The following is a 24,255-nucleotide window of genomic DNA, read 5'->3' as shown; positions in this document are numbered from 1 at the left end:
CAAGGGGAAAATGCCCTCTTCGTCAGGACAATATACAGAATAAAAAATCACTTGCAGTGGAGATATTTAAGACGCTATTTTGGCGGGTTAAACTGGGGGAGGGCTTAAATAGCGTCTTAAATATCTCCACTACAAGTGATTTTTTATTCTGTATATTGTCCTGACGAAGAGGGCATTTTCCCCTTGAAACGCGTTGACTTTAAATAAAAAGAATCTTACTCATCTAAAGGACTGAATTCTATGCCTGCAGCGCCGGATAGTGGTCTGACAACTTTTTAAGATTTTCTGCAGGTTCTTCACAGTAGCCACCTTTTGCTTTGATTACTGCTTTGCACACTCTTGGCATTCTCTCGTTGAGCTTCAAGAGGTAGTCACCTGAAATGGTCTTCCAACAGACTTGAAGGAGTTCCCAGAGATGCTTAGCACTTGTTGGCCCTTTTGCCTTCACTCTGCGGTCCAGCTCACCCCAAACCATCTCGATTGGGTTCAGGTCCGGTGACTGTGGAGGCCAGGTCATCTGGCGCAGCACCCCATCACTCTCCTTCATGGTCAAACAGCCCTTACACAACCTGGAGGTGTTTGGGGTCATTGTCCTGTTGAAAAATAAATGATGGTCCAACTAAAGGCAAACCGGATGGAATAGCATGCCGCTGCAAGATGCTGTGGTGGCCATGCTGGTTCAGTATGCCTTCAATTTTGAATAAATCCCCCACAGTGTCCCCAGCAAAGCCCCCCCACACCATCACACCTCCTCCTCCATGCTTCACGGTGGGAACCAGGCATGTAGAGTCCATCCGTTCACCTTTTCTGCGTCGCACAAAGACACGGTGGTTGGAACCAAAGATCTCAAATTTGGACTCATCAGACCAAAGCACAGATTTCCACTGGTCTTATGTCCATTCCTTGTGTTCTTTAACCCAAACAAGTCTCTTCTGCTTGTTGCCTGTCCTTAGCAGTGGTTTCCTAGCAGATATTCTACCATGAAGGCCTGATTCACACAGTCTCCTCTTAACAGTTGTTCTAGAGATGTGTCTGCTGCTAGAACTCTGGGTGGCATTGACCTGGTCTCTAATCTGAGCTGCTGTTAACCTGCGATTTCTGAGGCTGGTGACTCGGATGAACTTATCCTCCGCAGCAGAGGTGACTCTTGGTCTTCCTTTCCTGGGGCGGTCCGCATGTCAGACAGTTTCTTTGTAGCGCTTGATGGCTTTTGTGACAGCACTCGGGGACACTTTCAAAGTTTTCCCAATTTTTCGGACTGACTGACCTTCATTTCTTAAAGTAATGATGGCCGCTCGTTTTTCTTTACTTAGCTGCTTTTTTCTTGCCATAATACAAATTCTAACAGTCTATTCAGTAGGACTATCAGCTGTGTATCCACCTGACTTCTCCACAACGCAACTGATGGTCGCAACCCCATTTATAAGGCAAGAAATCCCACTTATTACACCTGACAGGGCACACCTGTGAAGTGAAGACCATTTCAGGTGACTACCTCTTGGAGCTCATCAAGAGAATGCCAAGAGTGTGCAAAGCAGTAATCAAAGCAAAAGGTGGCTACTTTGAAGAACCTAGAATATGACATATTTTCAGTTGTTTCACACTTTTTTGTTATGTATATAATTCCACATGTGATAATTCATAGTTTTGATGCCTTCAGTGGGAATCTACAATTGTCATAGTCACAAAAATAAAGAAAACTCTTTGAATGAGAAGGTGTGTCCAAACCTTTGGTCTGTACTGTATATGACAGTATATTATGTGAGCTTTATATAGCAGTACAATATTATTATGTGAGTTGTATATGGCAGTATATTATTATGTGGACTGTTTATGACTAATGTTATTATGTGGGTTGTATATGGCAGTATAATGTTATGATGTCAGTTGTATATGGCAGTATAATGTTATGATGTCAGTTGTATATGGCAGTATAATGTGAATATGGCAGACATACTGGGGGCAAGTTTCCATGTTGCTCAGGGTCCACTATATAGTTATACTCATCATAAAGATGGCGGCTTCGGACACTCACAAGAAGGAGTTCTTGGCTGCGCTAACGATGCAGGAGACGCGCTCCGCGTCCACATAGTCATAGCTAAACTCCTCTGGATCTGATTTTGAGCCAGATTCGGACAAGAGAAGCCCCAGCCAGTGACCCATGTCCTCCGAGGACTTTGCCTGCGACAAAAACACACAACGTCACAACCGTGAAAAGAGAAGAAGGAAAAAACTGTCACTGAAAGATCGGGAACACCGGCCCAGATTTACTGACATGTCTGCGCCAAAAATCTGTCTGCAAATTGGTGGAATTTGCTGCATCTAGAGATTCCACAGTTTTATTCTTGAAATGTTCAATAAGGGGCGGGGCTTAGCAGAAAGAGGGCGATTTTACAGAAAACGGGGCCTAAGGTGCGCCATTTGGAAGGCTACTTTCACACCAGCGTTACTGATAATACAACCGTCTGCATCCGTCGTGAACTATCCGGTTCTATTACCTCTAACATTGCCAAGACGTATCCGTCATGAACTCCACTGAGAGTCAATGGAGGACGGATCCGTTTTCTATTGTGCCAGATTGTGTTCGAAAAAACGGATCCGTCCCCATTGACTTGCATTGGGGGTCATGGCGGATCTGTCTTCCTCTGCATCCCAGGACGGAAAGCAAACTACAACATGTTGCGGTTTTCTCTCCGGTATGGGAACGCAACAGAACGGAATGCATTCTGGAGCGCTCCGCTCCGTTCTGTTCAGTTTTTTCCCCATTGACAATGAATGGGGACAAAACGGAAGCATTTTTCTCTGGAATTGAGCCCCTAGGACGGATCTTAATACCGGAAAACTAAAACGCCAGTGTGAAAGTAGCCTAAGCCAACCAATAGATGTTATAGAGTCGGGAAGGGGTTTCTTCCTCCAACTGGAGCCCCTGGTAAAGGAGAGACCGCCGGGCAATGCTACCGCCATCTACAACATAAGTAAATCTGGACCATGGTGTACAGAGCAGGAGCCACTGCAGATGGAAGAAAACCAGCTCAAAATATCCTGATGAGACAAACCTTAAAATAACAACTGCAGAAAGATGCAATAAAGAATGCAAAACATAAAGTTTATATAAAATCTTCCAAAAATATTGACTTAACCGGAAAAGTCGTGAGAAACATTCTGAGGTCAAAGAACTGTCAATGTAGATACACAACTCATCCACCAGAGGGCGACACAATCCAGACGAGGAGGTATCAAAGAGAAAGCGATAACAAAGAGGTATCAAAGAAAAAAAAGCAACTCAAGTCATCAGATATAAGTTATATAAAGGAGCAGTATTATAGCAGTTATATTCTTGTACATAGGAGGCAGTATTATAGTAGTTATATCCCTGTACATAGGAGGCAGTATTATAGCAGTTATATCCCTGTACATAGGAGCAGTATTATAGTAGTTATATCCCTGTACATATGAGCAGTATTATAGTAGTTATATCCCTGTACATAGGAGGCAGTATTATAGCAGTTATATCCCTGTACATAGGAGCAGTATGTATGTGACATATTTTATATGATTACCTCTAGGGTGGCGAGCTCGTCCCCATTATGCAGGATGCGGAAGGAGTACAGGTGGTCTGGAGATGGCTGAGGAATGATGTCGCATCCTATTAGGGACACTGGCTGTATTGCAACTTTATTCTTGTTCCTGTCTTGGTAAAAATGAAGCTGTCCGTCCTTAATGCAACAATAGCGAGATTTCCAGTGACTGTTTATTAAGACGTTCAGGTAATCTGCAAGTAAAGATATTGGTGACATCTCTGCCGTTACTGCCCCCTGCAGTGTGAGACCCCTAAGCACCTGGAAGGCAGAGCTGAACTAGACCACATATTGGACAGATTATCACCTGATCTATGAGCAAAACGCTCGTTCATCGGGTGATCCTGTCATTCGTGCAGACACATTATTGCGGTCTAAACAGCGATCTACTGCCCAGAAACACTGCAGCTGTATGAGGACAAGTGATGGCAAGAGTGACCCCTCGTCTTTATACCGTGAAGGAGATCGCCGCCTGTAACTACAGCGGTCTCTTTTACTGAACGAGCAGCCGCCTGTCGGGAAGGAACGTTTCCTTTCCGACGATCGGCTGTACATTGCAGTGTGTAAACCTGCCTGAAGTCACTACCGAAAAGGAAGGAAAAAAGGTGAAGAAAATAACACGTACCGGACTCAGTATACCTGGCGGCACAGTGTCTGTAAGTGTCTTTTATAGGTGCCTTTTGTGGATTCACAGTAAAATGATACAAATCTGTTTACTTTCAGCCGCCACTAGGGGGAGCTCACTGGAGATGAATGCAATTCACAGTAAACAGACTGGGTTCTCAGGTCCCGTCTCATCACAGCCCTCATAGCAGCCGCATGGTCCGCCTATAGCAGCCATGCTCAACCTGCGGCCCTCCAGCTGTTGTGAAACCACAACTCCCACAATGCCCTGCTGTAGGCTGATCACTGTAGGCTATTCGAGCATGCTGGGAGTTGTAGTTTTGCAACAGCTGGAGGGCCGCAGGTTGAGCATGCCTGGCCTATATGGCAGGTACTGATTCCAGATTACATAGCACCTGCATATTCTGTACTGCTGAGCGGGCAGGTCATAGTCACATACTGTACTACAATGTGCGCCAAAGAAAAGGACGTGCTCTGCGTACTGGGAATCTGTGTACTGGGAATGGAGACTTCCTTTAATTCCTGGATGAATATTGAGTAAGGCGACTTTCACACTTGCGTCTGTAATTCCGGTATTGAGATCCAGTAGAGGATTTTGCATCAGTTCTGTTAGGATGCGGTTGTGTGAAATCCAAACGGATAAAGAACGGATCCGTCACTACATAAATTGAACGTCAATGGGTGATGGATCCGTTTTTTATGCTCCTAAAAAAACCGTATCCATCAACATTGACTTACATTGTTTTCAAAGCTGAATCCATTTTTGTCCATTTTTATGACCGGACACAAAACGCGATGCTGATGGAGCGGAAGACGTCCTAATGCATCCTGAACGGATCTCTTTCCATTGCGAATGAATGGAGACGAAACGGAAACGTTTTTTTTACAGTATTGAGATTCTCTGCCGGATGTCAATACCGGAAAACAACGACGCAAGTGTGTAAGAGGCCTAACCAGGATACATTGAAGCAACTGACTCACAATAGGACGGCTCCGTTAATTTGGGGCATGTACAATATTCATTAATAGGGTGGCACTGGTGGGTAAGGAGCACTTACTGGCCCCACACATTGACCGGGGGCCCCATGAGACCATATTGTGGGAGCCCTAATGTAACACAATAGCCTACAGGCTACAATCTGTTCTGTATCCTACATGGGAACCATTAACCCCTTCTCTGCCTTAGACCACAACAGGAACTTTTTCATTAACCCCTTCTCTGTCCTTGCCCATCATGGACCTTATTAGTAACCCCTTATCTGCCCTAGACCACCAGGAACCTAACCATTAACCCATTCACTGCTAGAGACCACCAGGGACCTTAACATTAACCCCTTCTCAGCTCTCCACAACAAAGGAACCTAAACATTAACCATTTTAACCCATTATCTGCCCTAGACCACCAATTACGGTGGTCTTACCCGTTGGAGACTTAATCATTAACACTTTCCCTGCTGTTGCCCACCTAGGACCTCATCAGTAACCCCTTCTCTGCACTAGACCACCAGGAACCTTAGCATTAACCTCTTTTATGCTCTATACCACTATGAACCTACCCATTAACCCCTTCACTGCTGTAGACCACAAGGTACCTTACTGAACCACTAAACTGTTCACTGCTTTAGACCACCAGGGACTTTACCATTACCACACGCCAGTCTTGTGGGGCGCTCTATGGCAATACTTGTATGAAGTGCATTACTTGCTGCTCAGGACACCATTTACAGTTGCAAGAAAAAGTATGTGAACCCTTTGGAATGATCTGGATTTCTGCACAAATTGGTCATAAAATGTGATCTGATCTTCATCTCAGTCACAACAATAGACAATCACAGTCTGCTCAACTAATAACACACAAAGAGTTAAATGTTACCATGTCTTTATTGAACGCACCATGTAAACATTCACAGTGCAGGTGGAAAAAGTATGTGAACCCTTGGATTTAATAACTGGTTGAACCTCCTTTGGCAGCAATAACTTCCACCAAACGTTCCCTGTAGTTGCAGCACCCATCTTCTGTTGAGCTTCAGCTGGTGGACAGATGGCCTTTAGTTCTCCTGCAAAATGTCTTGATAAACTTGGGAATTCATTTTTCCTTCGATGATAGCAATCCGTCCAGGCCCTGACACAGCAAAGCAGCCCCAAACCATGATGCCCCCCCACCATACTTCACAGTTGGGATGAGGTTTTGAGGTTGGTGTGCTGTGCCTCTTTTTCTCCCCACATAGTGTTGTGTGTTCAGAGGCGTACATAGGAATCACTGGGCCCCATAGCAAAAATCTGAATTGGGCCCCTTAACCCCGCCCACTACCCACCATGGCCCCTCCCACTTCCTGACTTTGCTCCTCCCATGCCACGCCCCCATTAAATAAATTTATACATGACCTACAGAAACTGTTAGGGGTTTCCTGGGGGTGACCTGTCACATGGGATATCTGCTGCAGCCTGCAGGTCTCCTTATTTGGGGTGCCATGTTAGGCTACTTTCACACTTGCGTTCGGGTCTCCGCTTGTGAGTTCTGTTTGAAGGCTCTCACAAGCGGCACCGAACGGATCCGTCCAGACCTAATGCATTCTGAGTGGATGCGGATCCGCTCAGAATGCATCAGTCTGGCACCGTTTGTCCTCCGCTCAGCAGGCGGACACTTGAACGCTGCTTGCAGCCTGGCCGTGCGGAGGCAAACGGATCCGTCCAGACTTACAATGTAAGTCAATGGGGACGGATCCGTTTGAAGTTGACACAATATGGCTCAATTTTCAAACTGATCCGTCCCCCATTGACTTTCAATGTAAAGTCAAAACGGATCCGTTTGCACTATCATGAACAAAAAAAAAAAATGTTGTTTTTTTTTTTTGTTCATGTTAATGCAAACGGATCCGTTCTGAACGGATCTAAGCGTTTGCATTATAGGTGCGGATCCGTCTGTGCAGACACCAGACGGATCCGCTCTGAACGCAAGCGTGAAAGTAGCCTTAAAGGGAATCTGTCACTAGCAATTTACCCCCAATTTTTTTTTCATGAATCCATGTTTAACAGAGTACCTGTTTTCCATCTGTCTTGTTCTTTTGATTGTGAGTCTTGTCATGTCTTCAAAAAATCGATTCTTATGATATGTAAATGACGCTGTAAGGAGCCCAGAGGGGCGTTATTCTTTCTCCACGGTGCCCAGGAACGCCCCTCTGAAGTGCCGTGCCCGGCTAAGTTTGAAAACTAATAACGCCTCCAAGTTCATCTAAATCGCCTCCCAGAGGCACGGCTAAGTGCTCAACACCCCCCTCCTCAGTGCCGCGCTCTGCGGCAAACACCCCGATCCTCCTCTCGCCGGCATCCCAAATCCCGCGCAGGCGCAGTGCCGTCAGTCATCTTATCATAGCGCAGGCAATCGCCGGCACTGCGCCTGCGCGGGATTTGGGATGCCAGCGAGAGGAGGATCGGATTTGGGAGGCGATTTAGATGAACTTGGAGGCGTTATTAGTTTTCAAATTTAGCCGGGCACGGCACTTCAGAGGGGCGTTCCTGGGCACAGTGGAGAAAGAATAACGCCCCTCTGGGCTCCTTACAGCGTCATTTACATATCATAAGAATCGATTTTTTGAAGAAATGACAAGACTCACAATCCAAAGAACAAGACAGATGGAAAAAAGGTACTCATGGATCCATGTTTAATAAAGTACCTTTTTTCCATCTGTGTTCTTCTTTTCCATGTCAGTCTTGTCCTTTCTTCTAAAAATCGATTCTTGCTGTAAGCCGGACTGGAGCCCAGAGGGGCGTTTTTCTTTCTCCACGGTGCCCCTCTGATTAGTGCCGTGCCCGCCTAAATATGAAAACTCTAACGCCGCCCTCCATCATTTAGCTGAATCGCCTCCCAGAGGCGCGGCTAAGTCCTAGACACCCGCCCCCCTCCTCAGCGCTGCGCTCTGAAACACCCGATCCTCCTCTCGTCGGCGTCCCAAATCCCGCGCAGGCGCAGTGCCGGCGATTGCCTGCGGCTGCGCTCTGATAATACGGCTGAGGGCAACAGCTTCAACATCGTCACTGGGCTCGGCGCATGCCCAGTGACGATGTTGAAGCTGTTGCCCTCAGCCGTATTATCAGAGCGCAGGCGCAGGCAATCGCCGGCACTGCGCCTGCGCGGGATTTGGGACGCCGACGAGAGGAGGATCGGGTGTTTCAGAGCGCAGCGCTGAGGAGGGGGGCGGGTGTCTAGGACTTAGCCGCGCCTCTGGGAGGCGATTCAGCTAAACATGGGGGGGGGGCCCTGGGGAGAAAAGCAGCCGCATAGCCGGCTGCTGGTCATCAGTGGGCGGGGCCTTATCTGCGCTACGGGCCCCCCAGTGCCGCGGGCCCCATAGCAGTGGCGTGGTCTGCCTCTATGGGCGGTACGCCACTGTGTGTGTTTCTTCCAAACAACTCCGCTTTGGTTTCCTCTGTCCACAGAATATTTTGCCAGTGCTGCTGTGGAACATCCAGGTGCTCCTGTGCAAACTGTAAACGTGCAGCAATGTTTTTTTGGACAGCAGTGGCTTCCTCTGTGGTGTCCTCCCATGAAATCCATTCTTGTTTAGTGTTTTACATATCGTAGATTCGCTAACAGGGATGTCAGCATATGCCAGAGACTTCTGTAAGTCTTTAGCTGACACTCTAGGATTCTTCTTCACCTCATTGAGCAGTCTGCGCTGTGCTCTTGCAGTCATCTTTACAGGACGGCCGCTCCTAGGGAGAGTAGCAGCAGTGCTGAACGTCCTCCATTTATAGACAATTTGTCTTACCGTGGACTGATGGACAGCAAGGCTTTTGGAGATACTTTTATAACCCTTTCCAGCTTTATGCAAGTCAACAATTCTTAATCGTAGGTCTTCTGAGAGCTCTTTTGTGTGAGGCATCATTCACATCAGGCAATGCTTCTTGTGAAAAGCAAACCCAGAACTGGTGTGTGTTTTTATAGGGCAGCTGTAACCAACACCTCCAATCTCATCTCATTGATTGGACTCCAGTTGGCCGACACCGCACTCCAATTAGCTCTTGGAGATGTCATTAGTCTAGGGGTTCACATACTTTCTCCACCTGCTCTGTGAATGTTTACATGGTGTGTTCAATAAAAACATGGTGACATTTAACTCTTTGTGTGTTATTAGTTAAGCCGACTGCGATTGTCTATTGTTGTGACTTAGATGAAAATCTGATCACATTTTATGACCAATTTGTGCAGAAATCCATATCATTCCAAAGGGTTCACATACTTTTTCTTGCAACTGTACATACAGCTATCCCTGGCTATGTGAACAAGAAATTATTTAAAAACGGACGATATAAACCCCCTGCAGGGGGCGCTACATACTGGAGGTCTCCAGCGTCTTCTCTGGGCTCTCCATAGATGCGGACTTCTTTCTTCCCAGATTCATCAGGTTGCTGAGTTTTAGGCCAGACGAACCTTTCTTCTTCACTGGAAGAGAGCACAGAAATAGGGGAACTGTTGGGATCTGTTGGATGATTTGGGGGTCCTGCTTGGCATCACCTCTGGCCCCGCAGAACCCCCCAGTATGTATGTATTGTATGGAGTAATTTCTCTAAGGAAAATTTGAGGTATCCAGATTCATGGCTCTGTCTGCACTGACCCCAAGAAAACAGTAGGACAACACACTGGGAAAATCTGTACAAGAATGTAGGATGATCCCAGCGCGTGAATCTCCTCCAGACCCCGAGGAATTCCTGCAGCAAGGACTATTCAGGTGCAGGAATCTCAGGGCGGCGCAGGGTGACGGACGTTCTGCCCCAGATCAGACGACGGAAGAGACGCTGAAGGAATTTATTTAGCTGCTTCCTATTTCTGCTCTATAATTGTCCACAGAAGCCGAACGTCCCCGGACAAAGACCCTCTGTCCAGACTGAAGTGTCCTGTAGTGAAAATTACCATCGTCCGGACAAAGGATCAGTCACTGCAACAAGCGGCAAATGTTCCCATAAACGGCCCCTTATTATCAATGTATATATATACACTGCACAGTACCACTTCTCCTGTCCTGTATACCGGGTGTAATCCTCAGTATCTGCTCTTATTCTGTATATATACACACTGCACAGTACCACTTCTCCTGTCCTGTATACTGGGTGTAATCCTCAGTATCTGCTCTTATTCTGTATATATACACTGCACAGTACCACTTCTCCTCTCCTGTATACTGGGTGTAATCCTCAGTATCTGCTCTTATTCTGTATATACACACTGCACAGTACCACTTCTCCTGTCCTGTATACTGGGTGTAATCCTCAGTATCTGCTCTTATTCTGTATATATATACACTGCACAGTACCACTTCTCCTGCCCTGTATACCGGGTGTAATCCTCAGTATCTGCTCTTATTCTATATATATATATATATACACTGCACAGTACCACTTCTCCTGTCCTGTATACTGGGTGTAATCCTCAGTATCTGCTCTTATTCTGTATATATACACTGCACAGTATCACTCCTCCTGTCCTGTATACCGGGTGTAATCCTCAGTATCTGCTCTTATTCTGTATATATACACACACTGCACAGTACCACTTCTCCTGTCCTGTATACTGGGTGTAATCCTCAGTATCTGCTCTTATTCTGTATATATACACTGCACAGTACCACTTCTCCTGTCCTGTATACCGGGTGTAATCCTCAGTACCTGCTCTTATTCTGTATATATATACACTGCACAGTACCACTTCTCCTGTCCTGTATACTGGGTGTAATCCTCAGTATCTGCTCTTATTCTATATATATATATACACTGCACAGTACCACTTCTCCTGTCCTGTATACTGGGTGTAATCCTCAGTACCTGCTCTTATTCTGTATATATATACACTGCACAGTACCACTTCTCCTGTCCTGTATACTGGGTGTAATCCTCAGTATCTGCTCTTATTCTGTATATATACACTGCACAGTACCACTTCTCCTGTCCTGTATACCGGGTGTAATCCTCAGTATCTGCTCTTATTCTGTATATATATACACTGCACAGTACCACTTCTCCTGTCCTGTATACTGGGTGTAATCCTCAGTATCTGCTCTTATTCTGTATATATATATATACACTGCACAGTACCACTCCTCCTGTCCTGTATACCGGGTGTAATCCTCAGTATCTGCTCTTATTCTGTATATATACACACTGCACAGTACCACTTCTCCTGTCCTGTATACTGGGTGTAATCCTCAGTATCTGCTCTTATTCTGTATATATACACTGCACAGTACCGCTTCTCCTGTCCTGTATACCGGGTGTAATCCTCAGTATCTGCTCTTATTCTGTATATATACACTGCACAGTACCACTTCTCCTGTCCTGTATACTGGGTGTAATCCTCAGTATCTGCTCTTATTCTGTATATATACACTGCACAGTACCACTTCTCCTGTCCTGTATACCGGGTGTAATCCTCAGTATCTGCTCTTATTCTGTATATATATACACTGCACAGTACCACTTCTCCTGTCCTGTATACTGGGTGTAATCCTCAGTATCTGCTCTTATTCTGTATATATATACACTGCACAGTACCACTTCTCCTGTATACTGGGTGTAATCCTCAGTATCTGCTCTTATTCTGTATATATACCCTGCACAGTACCACTTCTCCTGTCCTGTATACTGGGTGTAATCCTCAATATCTGCTCTTATTCTGTATATATATACACTGCACAGTACCACTTCTCCTGTCCTGTATACTGGGTGTAATCCTCAGTATCTGCTCTTATTCTGTATATATATACACTGCACAGTACCACTTCCCCTGTCCTGTATACCGGGTGTAATCCTCAGTATCTGCTCTTATTCTGTATATATATACACTGCACAGTACCACTTCTCCTGTATACTGGGTGTAATCCTCAGTATCTGCTCTTATTCTGTATATATACCCTGCACAGTACCACTTCTCCTGTATACTGGGTGTAATCCTCAGTATCTGCTCTTATTCTGTATATATACCCTGCACAGTACCACTTCTCCTGTCCTGTATACCGGGTGTAATCCTCAGTATCTGCTCTTATTCTGTATATATATATACACTGCACAGTACCACTTCTCCTGTCCTGTATACTGGGTGTAATCCTCAGTATCTGCTCTTATTCTGTATATATACACTGCACAGTACCACTTCTCCTGTATATATATATATATACACTGCACAGTACCACTTCTCCTGTCCTGTATACCGGGTGTAATCCTCAGTCTCTGCTCTTATTCTGTATATATACACTGCACAGTACCACTTCTCCTGTATATATACACACTGCACAGTACCACTTCTCCTGTCCTGTATACTGGGTGTAATCCTCAGTATCTGCTCTTATTCTGTATATACACTGCACAGTACCACTTCTCCTGTCCTGTATACTGGGTGTAATCCGCAGTATCTGCTCTTATTCTGTATATATATACACTGCACAGTACCACTTCTCCTGTCCTGTATACCGGGTGTAATCCTCAGTATCTGCTCTTATTCTGTATATATATATACACTGCACAGTACCGCTTCTCCTGTCCTGTATACTGGGTGTAATCCTCAGTATCTGCTCTTATTCTGCATATATATATACACTGCACAGTACCACTTCTCTGTCCTGTATACCGGGTGTAATCCTCAGTATCTGCTCTTATTCTGTATATATATACACTGCACAGTAGCACTTCTCCTGTCCTGTATACCGGGTGTAATCCTCAGTATCTGCTCTTATTCTGTATATATACACTGCACAGTACCACTTCTCCTGTCCTGTATACCGGGTGTAATCCTCAGTATCTGCTCTTATTCTGTATATATATATATACAGTGCACAGTACCACTTCTCCTGTCCTGTATACTGGGAGTAATCCTCAGTATCTGCTCTTATTCTGTATATACACACTGCACAGTACCACTTCTCCTGTCCTGTATACCGGGTGTAATCCTCAGTATCTGCTCTTATTCTGTATATATACACTGCACAGTACCACTTCTCCTGTCCTGTATACCGGGTGTAATCCTCAGTATCTGCTCTTACTCTGTATATATATACACTGCACAGTACCACTTCTCCTGTCCTGTATACCGGGTGTAATCCTCAGTATCTGCTCTTATTCTGTATATATATACACTGCACAGTACCACTTCTCCTGTCCTGTATACCGGGTGTAATCCTCAGTATCTGCTCTTATTCTGTATATATATACACTGCACAGTACCACTTCTCCTGTCCTGTATACCGGGTGTAATCCTCAGTATCTGCTCTTATTCTGTATATATATACACTGCACAGTACCACTTCTCCTGTCCTGTATACCGGGTGTAATCCTCAGTATCTGCTCTTATTCTGTATATATATACACTGCACAGTACCACTTCTCCTGTCCTGTATACCGGGTGTAATCCTTCAATATCTGCTCTTATTCTGTATATATACACTGCACAGTACTACTTCTCCTGTCCTGTATACTGGGTGTAATCCTCAGTGTGCAGGAGCCAGTGGTCGGGTGTGGTTGTGTGTGGAGGAGCTCCTGCTAATTGCTGACAGACTTCCAGGGATTTTTCCATCTATCCCAGCCCAGGCTCTGCCTCTCTCTCCCCAGGGAGGTGGTGGGGTCCTGGGCTATGAAGCGACTCAAGACCCATCATCCTGCTTCCCGGGGTAGGCCGGCGGGAGGTAGGGGAGGTGAGCTACCGGCCTCAGTTCCATCTTCCTCCCCGGGGGTCAGAAGATCCAGCAGGAGTCGTGGTGCAGCGGCCCCTGCAGCCCCCGGAGGTGAAGCCGTGTCCATCGCCGGCGGTTCCAGGAGGGCGGACAGTAGCCCTCCAAGAGGTACGCGGAGTGCTCCTGGGGATGGGCCGGTTCCGATTGAGGCTGACTGGGGCAACATGAAGCCCCGGGAACTAATCGCCGTTTACAGCTCCCGGATCGCGGCCTACCTCCGGGAGTTCGAGGAGGCGAATAGGACCCTCAAGAAGGTGAGGGAGCAACTAAGGCTTGAGAGGGGGAAGGTGGACAAAGCGGCCAGAAAAAACAGGCCGGAAATAACAAGGAAAATAAAAGGCTTGAAAGAAGTTATTAAAGAGCTGCAGGAAAGAATGGGGGCCATTCTGGAGAACAGTGGCCCCTTTAAGGAAAAGCTCCTGAATGACAAAAGGTTTAATGAAATGGCTGGAAACCAGAAACAGCAGGAAGATGACTCCTCTGGTGAGGAGGAAGAGTCGGACATGGGGGGGCAACCTGCGGAAACTGGCATCACCGCAGAGCAGGTGTGCCTGCCCCCCACTAGTTCCGATGAGGAAATAGACTTCAGTGAGAGCAGCGGAGTTGGGGGGCAGCTTATGGCTGAGATACGCCACCTGGAGTCCCCCAAAATTCGTGAGGACATTTGTTTTGGTAATGAATTACCGGAAGATGAGCCGATGGGAAAGAAAAGAAAAACAAAGACATTAAATCCAGAGGTGAGGTATGTCTATGTGACCCACCCTGCGTGCCCGGGGCCGGCTGCAAAGCCAGCTCAGGGCACGAACCCCACCATCCTCCCTGGCCCGGTCTCTGCTGTGGGACCGGTGCGTAGGAGTGGGGAGACAGACGTGGCAAAGATGGCGCAGGACGCCGTCCCTGTTTGCGGTAACAGGGGGCGGTGAGGAAAGCAGGAGGGGCCAGACAGGAAGGCTCCCGGGGCGAGTGGCGAGGGGGGCATGGTTGGTGGTCGGGTGGCTCCGCCCGCCTCTGCTGGGACACTGGACAAGTGCCGTGTGGAGGTGCGGCGGGGCGATGTGGCTGCCACTGCCCCCCTTGCAGAGGTCGTTGCCGGGATCCCTGTCCTGGGGTCTGCGTCCTCTGCCCCGGTCTGCTTCGCCGCTCCCGTGCGCCCTGCAGTCCCCCCTGTCGGTTTTGGCATGGCGGCGGGGGGCCGGGGGTGGTGGGGGTGGCTGTGGGTGGGGGGGGGGTGCGGCCGCGGGTACAGCGGTGTCCCGATCCGGAGTTGCAGGGGGAGGGTGCGAGGTGGCTGCCTCCGCCCCTCCCAAGTTGTATGCCCGGGTCCTTGCCGGGGTTCCGGTCTCCTCTGCCCCGGTCTGCTCCGCTTCGGTCCCTTCCGCTGGTATTGTCGTGACGGCGGGGAGTGGAGGCGCAGTGGGAGTGGTCAGGGGTGGAGGGGGTGGGGCTTCGGATATCCACAAAGGGGCTCAGCGCAGCGTGTGTGTAGGCAGAGAGGGAGGGGGCGGTCCTGATGCGAGTGTGGTGCGCACCGCCCCTCCCTCCTGCACTGTCCGTCAAGTGGATAAGGCCGGCGTGGCTGGGACCAGTGGTTCTACAGCCCGCCGGCCCGAAAAAACAGGAAAGACTGTTAACAATGTGTCCAGCAAGGAAATGATGGACAAAACGAATAACGTGACCTCTGTCCCCTCTGGCCCAGCAGTGTGTGTGGGTGGAGGGGAGAGTGCGGTAGTGGCCACTGAAGAAGTGGTCACTTGTGTGAATACGGTTTATGTTAGTGGTGTTGCCCCGGGCCCTGATGGAGGGGTGAATGTTGGAGGTCGGCCGGCCTCTGTACAAGTGGCCGGTGCGCCTCATGTGGCCCCTTCAGAGGGGTCTGGAGTGACACCTGCTGTAGATAGGTCTGGGGGGGTGGGGGCGGGCCCGGTCCGGCTGCCCCTCCTGCGTCGGTTACGCCTGGCAGAAGTTATGCTGGTGTGGTTGCCGGCGCGGGGGGGGAGGGGCGGTCCCCATTGTCCTCCCCATTACCAATGTCTGGTGACGGTAACTTGCAGCGGCAACTTCCAGAGGCTCTTAGGAGAGGGGAGAATTCCATTACAGTAGGGGGGCAGCAGGTGGATCTATCCTTCTGGATAGACAGGCATGGCCTGCGTGCCTTCCGAGAGCAAGGCGGGGGCGAGACCACCTGGTCCTCACCCACAACCGGCCCCGGGTCAGCCAGACGGAATGTTGTCTGTCTGAAATGGAGAGGCAATGAAGCGTGCCCTACCAGGAAGAGGGTGGCGGAGCTTCTCTTTCAGATGGGCATCAGGGCATGTGACATCTTTGCCCTGATACATCCGTATGGCACCCGGGAGTTTGATGTAAGTTTTGCCCGGCCAGAGGGTCTTGAACTTTTCTGGTCTGGGTATGAACTGGCAAAAGACCAGCCGGACTGGCAGGGGTTTTTTGTGCAAGCGATAACCCGCCAGAATGAGGTCAAGAAGGTGACCGTTCTGACCCGTAATGAGTCACTTTCTTGTGTTGACATCTTGACCTGGTTGAGCAGGTACGGGGACGTCCAGGGTCTTCCTAGCAAGAACCTGGATGAGTTTGGCATCTGGTCGGGTGCCTGGACGTTTCAGATTAAGTTGAAACATTCAGGGGGGTCGGTTTCCCACATACCGTCATCTGCTTTCCTTGGTCGGGATAGGATCATAGTGTTCTACAGGGGGCAGCCTAAGCTGTGTTACAAGTGCGGCAGCCCTTCGCACTTCAGCGCCAGCTGCCGAGTGCAGAGGTGCGCGTTGTGCGGGGGTGAAGGCCATCTAGCTGCATCTTGTGGGCAGATTAGATGCAACCTGTGTGGTGAGCTAGGGCACCCGTTCAGTCGTTGCCCTCGCTCTGTCGCCAACGTGGCTCGTGCACGCGCAGAGGCGAGCCGGGAGGCCCCCACTGCCGAGGCGAGTGCTGGCGAAGGAGACAGGGCAGTGGGGTCGATGAAGAGAAAAGAAAGCCCGTCCCAGCAGAGACGGAGGGAGAGGCGTCAAATGGAGAGGGGGCAGGTGGAACCCCCTCCTGGGGTGATGCCTGTGCCCTCCCAAGAGAATGCCTCTCCTAGAGCTGAGACCCTGGGGGATATCGAGGTGAATGAGGAACTCACGAGACTAGACCATTCCGAGGTGACTCTGTCCTCTTGCTACGAGAGTGCAACAGAGGAGAGTGAGACAGAGTCTAAAAGAACAAGAAGGAAACGTCTGACCAAAAAAAGATCTAGCCCGGCTAGAGTGCCTGTGGAAGGCAAAGCCAGCTCCCCCCTGGACCTCTCTAATCCTGACTCTCTTCCCCTGGATCTTTCCAACCGGTACCTCACCTTGGATAAGATCTCTTCTTCCGGGGAGGAGGTTGAAGGTGGGGAGCCGGAGGGGCAAGAGAAGGAGCCTCTGGAAGGGCCCGCGCCTCCCTCCGGTGAGGATGCAAGGTCCTCGGGAGGTGGGGCGGGTCCAGGCGCTGGTAATGGGAATGACAAGGGTGGTGCGAAGGGGGAGGCGGTGGTGACTAATGAGATGGACACCACTGTCTCTCTCAAAAGAGATCGTGCCACCTTAGGGGGTAGCCCCAAGAGGGGTAAGAAAAAGAACAAGAAGGGGAAGGGAAGGAAGAAGGCCGTCTAACTTAATCACTCTGTATGGCGGCACTCACTCCGTTGATGCTGGCGACCATTAATGTCGCCGGTATTAAATCGGATGCGGCTAGGTTTGCAGCCTTTGATTTTCTCAGCCGGGTTGAAGCTGACATTTTATTTTTGCAAGAGACCAGGCTGCCAGATTTGGCGGCTGTGTATAAAGCAAAAAAGGAGTGGAGGCGTGGTCCATCATATTGGTCTCTTGCGGCTGAGCCGTATAGCGGAGTGGCGGTTCTTTTTACCGCACCAGTAGAAAGCCGACGAGTGATTGAGTTAGAAATGGGGAGGTGTTTGATTTTAGATGTCCTCATGAAGGGTCAAGAGCTTCGCCTGATAAACATCTATGGTCCCCAAACCAGGTGGGATCGGAAGCGTCTCTTTATGAGGATCAAACCTTTCCTTTTTACGAGTCGGCAGGTGGTCTTTGGCGGGGACTTTAATACAGTCACAAGGTCCCAAGACCGGGGAGGCGCCAGAAACCGGCTGGCTTATGATAGTGTATCCCTGAATAGCATAGCTAGCGAGGCTCGCCTGGTGGATGTCCACATTAGGCACACCCCAGGCCACGGTGGTTTCACTTATTATAGAGGTAGTCAGATTAGGTCTAGAATAGACAGGTTTTATTTAAAGGAGGAGACTACTTTTTCACCTTTAGAGGTGGTAGAGGTGGAATTCTCTGATCACTGTATGATTATGTTCTCTTTGAATGTTGCAGAATCCCCCCAAATGGGAAGAGGCTATTGGAAGCTAAATTCGGCCCTCCTGGAGGAAGCAGAGGTGAGACAATCCTTTAAGGACTTCCTTCAGAGTCAGGTAGAGTTGCTGGATCTTTGTGACACTAAGTCTGAGTGGTGGGAGATATTCAAAGATCGGGTGGCAAAATTCTTCCGCCAGCTCTCGAGCCTCAGGTCCCTGGACAGGTACCGCTTGTATCAGGGTCTGAGGAGGAAACTCGAACAACTGGTCTCGACTGGAGGTAGCCGAGAGGATATCTCCAGGGTGAAATCTTTGCTTAAGAGGTGCCAGTACGATAGGCACACATCTTTGGTTTTTGAGAGGGATTTCGGGAAGTACCACTCGCCCGACCCTTACAGAAACTGTAAGATGTCAGTGAAAAGTAAGTTGGTGACGGGACTGGTCGATGGTACGGGATCTCTGGATAGGTCCAGATCAGGGATCTTGGAAATCGTCAAGTCCTTCTACTCGTGCCTCTTGAGGAAGAAGGATCTGAATCGGGACAGGATTTCGGCTTTCCTGGCTGAAACCATCCCTGAGTCAAGAGTAGACCTCTCTCTTGGCGTTTTGATAGAAGAAATCAGAGAAGAGGAAGTCAGCCTGGCGATCGAAGGGCTTGCCCTAAAGAAGTCGCCAGGCCCGGATGGCTTAACATCCGAGTTTTATAAGACCTTTAAGGACTCCTTGGTTCCCCTCTTGACTAAGGTATTCAATGAGTGCCTTTCCTCGGGTGCTCTGCCGAAGTCAATGAGGAGGTCAGCTCTGATCCTTATATCAAAGGGTAAAGATCCGAGCCGTATTGAGAATTGGCGTCCCATAGCGCTTCTCAATACGGACAGAAAGATCCTGGCCAAGATACTGTTTAAACGGTTGGTGCAGTTTGCGCCCCGGCTCCTTTCGGAGACCCAACATTGCTCAGTTCCAGGCCGAAGCACGTTTAGTGCTGTGCTTGGTGTCCGAGAGGCAGTGGAGCAGAGTAGGGCGGGTAACTGGAAGGGGTACATGCTGGCTTTAGATCAGGCAAAGGCTTTTGATCGGGTTGACCACGAGTACCTCTGGGCAGTCCTTCTGAAATATGGCCTGCCGGGGGGGTTTGTCGATTGGTTAAAGATCTTGTATGCAGGGGCAGAGAGTTTCCCGCTGGTGAACGGTTGGTCTGGCAGCCCTTTTGAGGTCGGGTCTGGAGTCCGCCAGGGTTGTCCATTGAGCCCGCTCTTATACGTGTTTGCGATTAATCCTTTTATTAGGAGGATTGATCGAGGACCGTTGGCGGGAGTCAGGATGAGTCTGGAGGAGCCGGAAGCCACTCTGAGGGTGGTGGCGTATGCCGATGACGTCACTGTTTTCGTGTCCTCGGGAGGGGAGGCGGAATACGTGATGTCGGAGGTAGAACGCTACTCGGAAGTTTCCGGGTCCGTGATTAACCGGGATAAGTGTGAGAGTCTCTGGCTGGGAGGGGGTGATCCATCTTTCGGTCTCCCGGACACCCTCCCAGAGTCCCAGTCGTCAGCCAAAGTCCTAGGCGATCAATTTGGCCATGGGGATTATCCCACCCAAAATTGGGACAGCAGGCTCACGATCGCCGCTCAGAAGGTTGACCAGTGGAAGGGTTGGTCTTTGACCCTCAGGGAAAGGGTGAACCTGATCAAGACTTACCTTCTCCCTTTGCTTATCTATTTGGCCAGTGTATGTGTTTTGCCAGAACCTTTCTGGACTCGGGTTTACAGTCTGTTCTTTCAACTGTTATGGGGGAATAGGCTGAACCTAGTCAAGAGAGAGGTGACATACCGTACGAGGAGATTAGGGGGGTTGGGTATGGTCAACCCAGTGGTGTTCCTCGTGAACACTTTTGTTAAGATCAACCTGGCAAACCTCTGGAAAGAGAGGGCTCCTCCGTGGGTAGTCTCTTGCAGGGGTTGGTTTCGGCCTTTCTTCCAGGAGTGGGAGACAGGAGGGCAAGTGAAGGATTTGCGTACACCTCACGGATATCTTCCGGCTTATGTCACCCCGATTCTGAAGGTGATCCGCCGGTGGGGTTTGGGAGTGAGGGAAATCAAGACCCAGTCAAGGAGATCCCTTGACGAGAGGGTCTTGTTGACCCACTTCCGAAAGCCCCTGGCCCTTAAGGATTGCCCAAGCCGGGATCTAGACAGGGGTTTACAGTTGTTAAATTCGGCAAGGATCCCCTTGAAGTTTTGGGACTTGGCTTGGCGCTGCTTTCACGGGAAGCTGTATGTAAGGGGCAACTTGAGGTATAGGAACTCTGATGAAAGGGGTTGTCCCCGGGAGGAGTGTGGCGACATACTGGAAAGTATGGAGCACTTCCTGCTTCAGTGTCCCTTTAATACAGAGGTATACAAACGGGTGGGCGCATCCATTGGCTGGCCTAGGCTAGCCAACCTCTCCTATGCGGAATGGGCTTATGGAGCATTCAAAGGTTTGGGAAGAAGGGACCCATGCACAGCTTTTGTAGTTAGCATAGTGGTCAGGTACTTCACATGGAACGCACGGTGTTTAGTTTCAACCCAGCAGAAAGTCCTCCCTGTGGAAGAAGTGTGTAGGAACATTCTAGGTGACCTGGCGAAGGTTCGCTCTCTTGAGTGCGAGAAGGTGGGTACGGATGGGGTCTCTTACCTCTGGAGAGGCTTCACCTTTGATGTACCTTAGCCTCAGTAGCACTTTTCCTGGTGTTGGGCTGAGGCTTTCACATTAGGTTTTTGTTTTTGTATTTAAGATGAGTTTTTGAAGAAAGGTTTGCAAATGACTGAACTTGGGCCTTCGGGTGGATTTTAGTATTGGTTTGTATAGATAGATATGGTTGTTATAAGATGTATATATTGTATGATAGGGTAAGTGGGGTGTAGTTAGGTTGGGTGGGATGGGGTGGGGGGGGGGGTTCATATTTATTTATTTCTTTTCGTGTGGGGAGGCCTGCATCCAGCCCTGGACTATGCGGACATAGGAGGACATGAGGCGAGGGGCTGGGTGTGGGTGGTGGAGGAAGGGCTGGCCTCATGGAGGGACAAGAGGCGGAGGTTGGCCCTGGGTGAAGGTGATGGGAAAGATAGATTGGTAGGGTTAGTATAGGTTTGTTTTTGTTTTTCTCATATGTGTGTGTATACCCAAAAAAATATATATATATATATATATACAAAAAAAAAATATATATATATATATATTTAAAAAAAAAATTTTTTGTTATTTGATATTTTTAGTATGATTATTTATTGTGACTTGTTTTTTTTTTTTTTTTTTTTTTTTTTTTTTTTCTGTTAGAAACAATTAGTATAAATTTGTATATAGTCGGGGTTCAGCCGGATCGGATGTTTACGTTAGGCTAGGTTTCATTTTCTCTTTTTAGTAGGTATGAAAGAGATAGTATGCATGGAGCTGGGCCAGTAGGGTAAGTGTATATACTTGTTTTATATATTGTTTGGAAATTTTATGGCAAATTTTTTGTATTTTTGTATAAAATTAAAAAGAGTTCCTCAGTATCTGTCTTTATATATGGACAGTTAATGTTTCTGCATCTGATTTCTATTTTACCTTCTTTGACCTCGTGGGTCTCGGGGGGTCCATCTGTGCTGCTCCCACTTTCTGAGGCTGCAGAGTGTCTGTCCGTTAGTTCCCCCTGTGATATACAATACATTATCAGAGTATTATAGTCCAAGCCTATATCCTCGGAGCTCAGCCCCTCTGTCCATCTCCTTGTGCCCCCAGACAGAGATTTGACAGACCCTCCTTACACTTTGTACTTTGATGTGGACGGGTCTCTGATTGTCGGCTGTGATCAGTGGACTCTCCAGGACGGACTCACTCTGCATCCCAGTGATGTCCTGGATAACCTGAAAAACAGAGACTCCATCATTACACCCATCAGTTTTTTGGGGCTCCTTGCAGTGAATGTTCTGACACCCCAGTAATGGTCATAGACCAGACTATTCACATGGTTGCGGTCTGATCTCTGCCCAGGTCCCTGACCCTAAGAAAGTCTAGAAAATGTACGACTGCTAACGCTGTGGTGATTACTATGATGTGTTCATGACCTGGGGTGTGTGAGGGTGACCCGAATGCTTGATGTCCATTGTCTCATTCTGATTTATTGGTTCTTGTAGATTTTATGAGGAAATATTAGCTTTTATCTTAGGATCTTTGAAGTTTCAGGATGTTAGGACCTCGCTCTCATGGCTGATGTGCTAATACAATCTTTCTATTTTCTACATGACAGCTGTAACTTCTCCCCCCCAGTCCCCACAGATGAAGAAGCGGGGTCATCATTACAGGGACATCATTCTTCATCTTGTTATCAATAAATTCTATAAATGTAAGAACAATTTAGCTATAAAACAAGAATATGTGCAGGTTCTGCTCATCAGACAACTTCTAGTTCATTATTGTAGACAAAAGCTAGTTCTAAATGACCGGAGATTATGTCGTCATCTGGTTCTGGAGGACCATAAGAGCCATCTACTGGTTCTAGAGGCCCATAAGAGTCATCTACAGGTTTTAGAGGACACCCATCCATGTAGCATCCATCTACTGGTTCTAGAGGACCATAACATATATTTACTGGTTCTAGATTTCCATAATATACTTATTTTAGTTCTAGATGATTTTAAGAAATGTCTGCTGGTTTTAGATGATCATAACATCCATCTGCTGATTCTAGATGACCATAACAGATATCTACTGGTTCTAGATAACCATAATAAACATTCACAGGTTCTATATGACCATAACAGCCATCTACTTGTTCTAGAGGGCCATAACAGATATCTACTGGTTCTAGATTACCATAATAGACTTTTACTTTTAGTTGTAGATGACCTTAACAGATGTCTGCTGGTTCTACATGAGCATAACAGACATGCACATGACCATGGTGACTGGTGGTGGGGTGTGACAAAGCACGAGTTCAGTACAAATATTCTGGACAAGATGAGTGGGTGGTGGAGGTTCCTAGGTGCTCATGGTGCTGGACACTGTAGTAGAGAGCTCTGATAGCCCCACGTAAGCCTAACATAAAGTAAATGACTTGCAGACGCTACCTTCAGCCACTGCAGAGCCTGCTCCCTGCTCTGCATCCCCAGGACGATCACATCGCCATTAGTCGGAGTGATCTTCAGCTTGTGCTCCTGTTTTCGGACTTGTTTTTCTTTGTGGGTCACAGAACAGCCGAGTAAGCTGATGTCCAGCTGAGGACTCTGCTCCTTGGAGCTTTTATAACACTGAGGAGGAAAATGTGCTGTTAGCTACTGAACCAAGTAATGGCGGTCAATAAGCGGGATGACGAAGTGCGGTGATAGGTTTTACCTGTAGTCGATTGTCCTTGATGACACACAGCTGCTTTGCCCATTGTCCCAGCCACTTCTTCCTCCAGAGGAAAGCACAGATCAGGGCGTCCTTCATCAGCTCGATGGAAGCCTCCGTTGATGGCCATTGGTGCTGGTGTGCAGCAGACTTTCCCCGGGCATGTTCTTCTTCATCATATGACTCATATGAACTGCTGACAGCTTCTCCGTCCTCTGTAAGACAACACAACAAGTAAACTATGTGCGGGACACAGGGTCAGGCTGAACAGAGATGATCATTTTCAAGAATTCATGCCTGCATTTAGTGAACGGAAACATTTCTGCTCACATTCAGAGGCTGAAATCCTGTGCTGACTTTGTCCCGCTCACACAGCTGAGAGTTTGTTGCAATGTTTCAGTTTAAATAAGAGCTATCAGTCTGGAGTCCAGGACAGGAGAGGTCTGCTGCTGCTGTGCTCAGCTCACAGTAAAATGCTGCACTGATACACTGTAACCAGAGCTTGGGCTCTTCTTGCGGGGCTGCTTCCTCTCCCCTCTCACAGCATGCACAGCAGTCTCACAATTTGCAGCTGCCGCCCCCTCGTGTCCGTCCTCTATTCACTATAGAACTTTGGATGGATTTTTTTGGT

The 24,255-nt window shown here is 48.2% G+C and overlaps 1 protein-coding gene across 3 annotated transcripts in view; it reads right to left on the bottom strand.

Moving 5' to 3' along the window:
- The window catches only part of AFAP1L2 (actin filament associated protein 1 like 2), a 119,959-nt gene that overhangs the window by 21,882 nt on the left and 73,822 nt on the right, over positions 1-24,255 (bottom strand). For all 3 annotated transcript variants that reach the window (XM_044300035.1, XM_044300037.1, XM_044300038.1), the window contains 7 exons: positions 23,628-23,839; positions 23,363-23,542; positions 22,061-22,159; positions 21,861-21,945; positions 9,541-9,645; positions 3,561-3,772; positions 2,036-2,181 (listed from right to left, as the gene is read on the bottom strand). In XM_044300035.1, the coding sequence (XP_044155970.1) occupies positions 2,036-2,181; positions 3,561-3,772; positions 9,541-9,645; positions 21,861-21,945; positions 22,061-22,159; positions 23,363-23,542; positions 23,628-23,839 (1,039 nt within the window). The remainder of the gene's footprint in view (positions 1-2,035; positions 2,182-3,560; positions 3,773-9,540; positions 9,646-21,860; positions 21,946-22,060; positions 22,160-23,362; positions 23,543-23,627; positions 23,840-24,255) is intronic.

This window comes from Bufo gargarizans, chromosome 6 (assembly GCF_014858855.1).
Source record: "Bufo gargarizans isolate SCDJY-AF-19 chromosome 6, ASM1485885v1, whole genome shotgun sequence".
Taxonomy (NCBI): domain Eukaryota; kingdom Metazoa; phylum Chordata; class Amphibia; order Anura; family Bufonidae; genus Bufo; species Bufo gargarizans.
The sequence above is the reverse complement of the archived record's forward strand: the minus strand, read 5'-3'. Positions and strand labels throughout refer to the sequence as shown.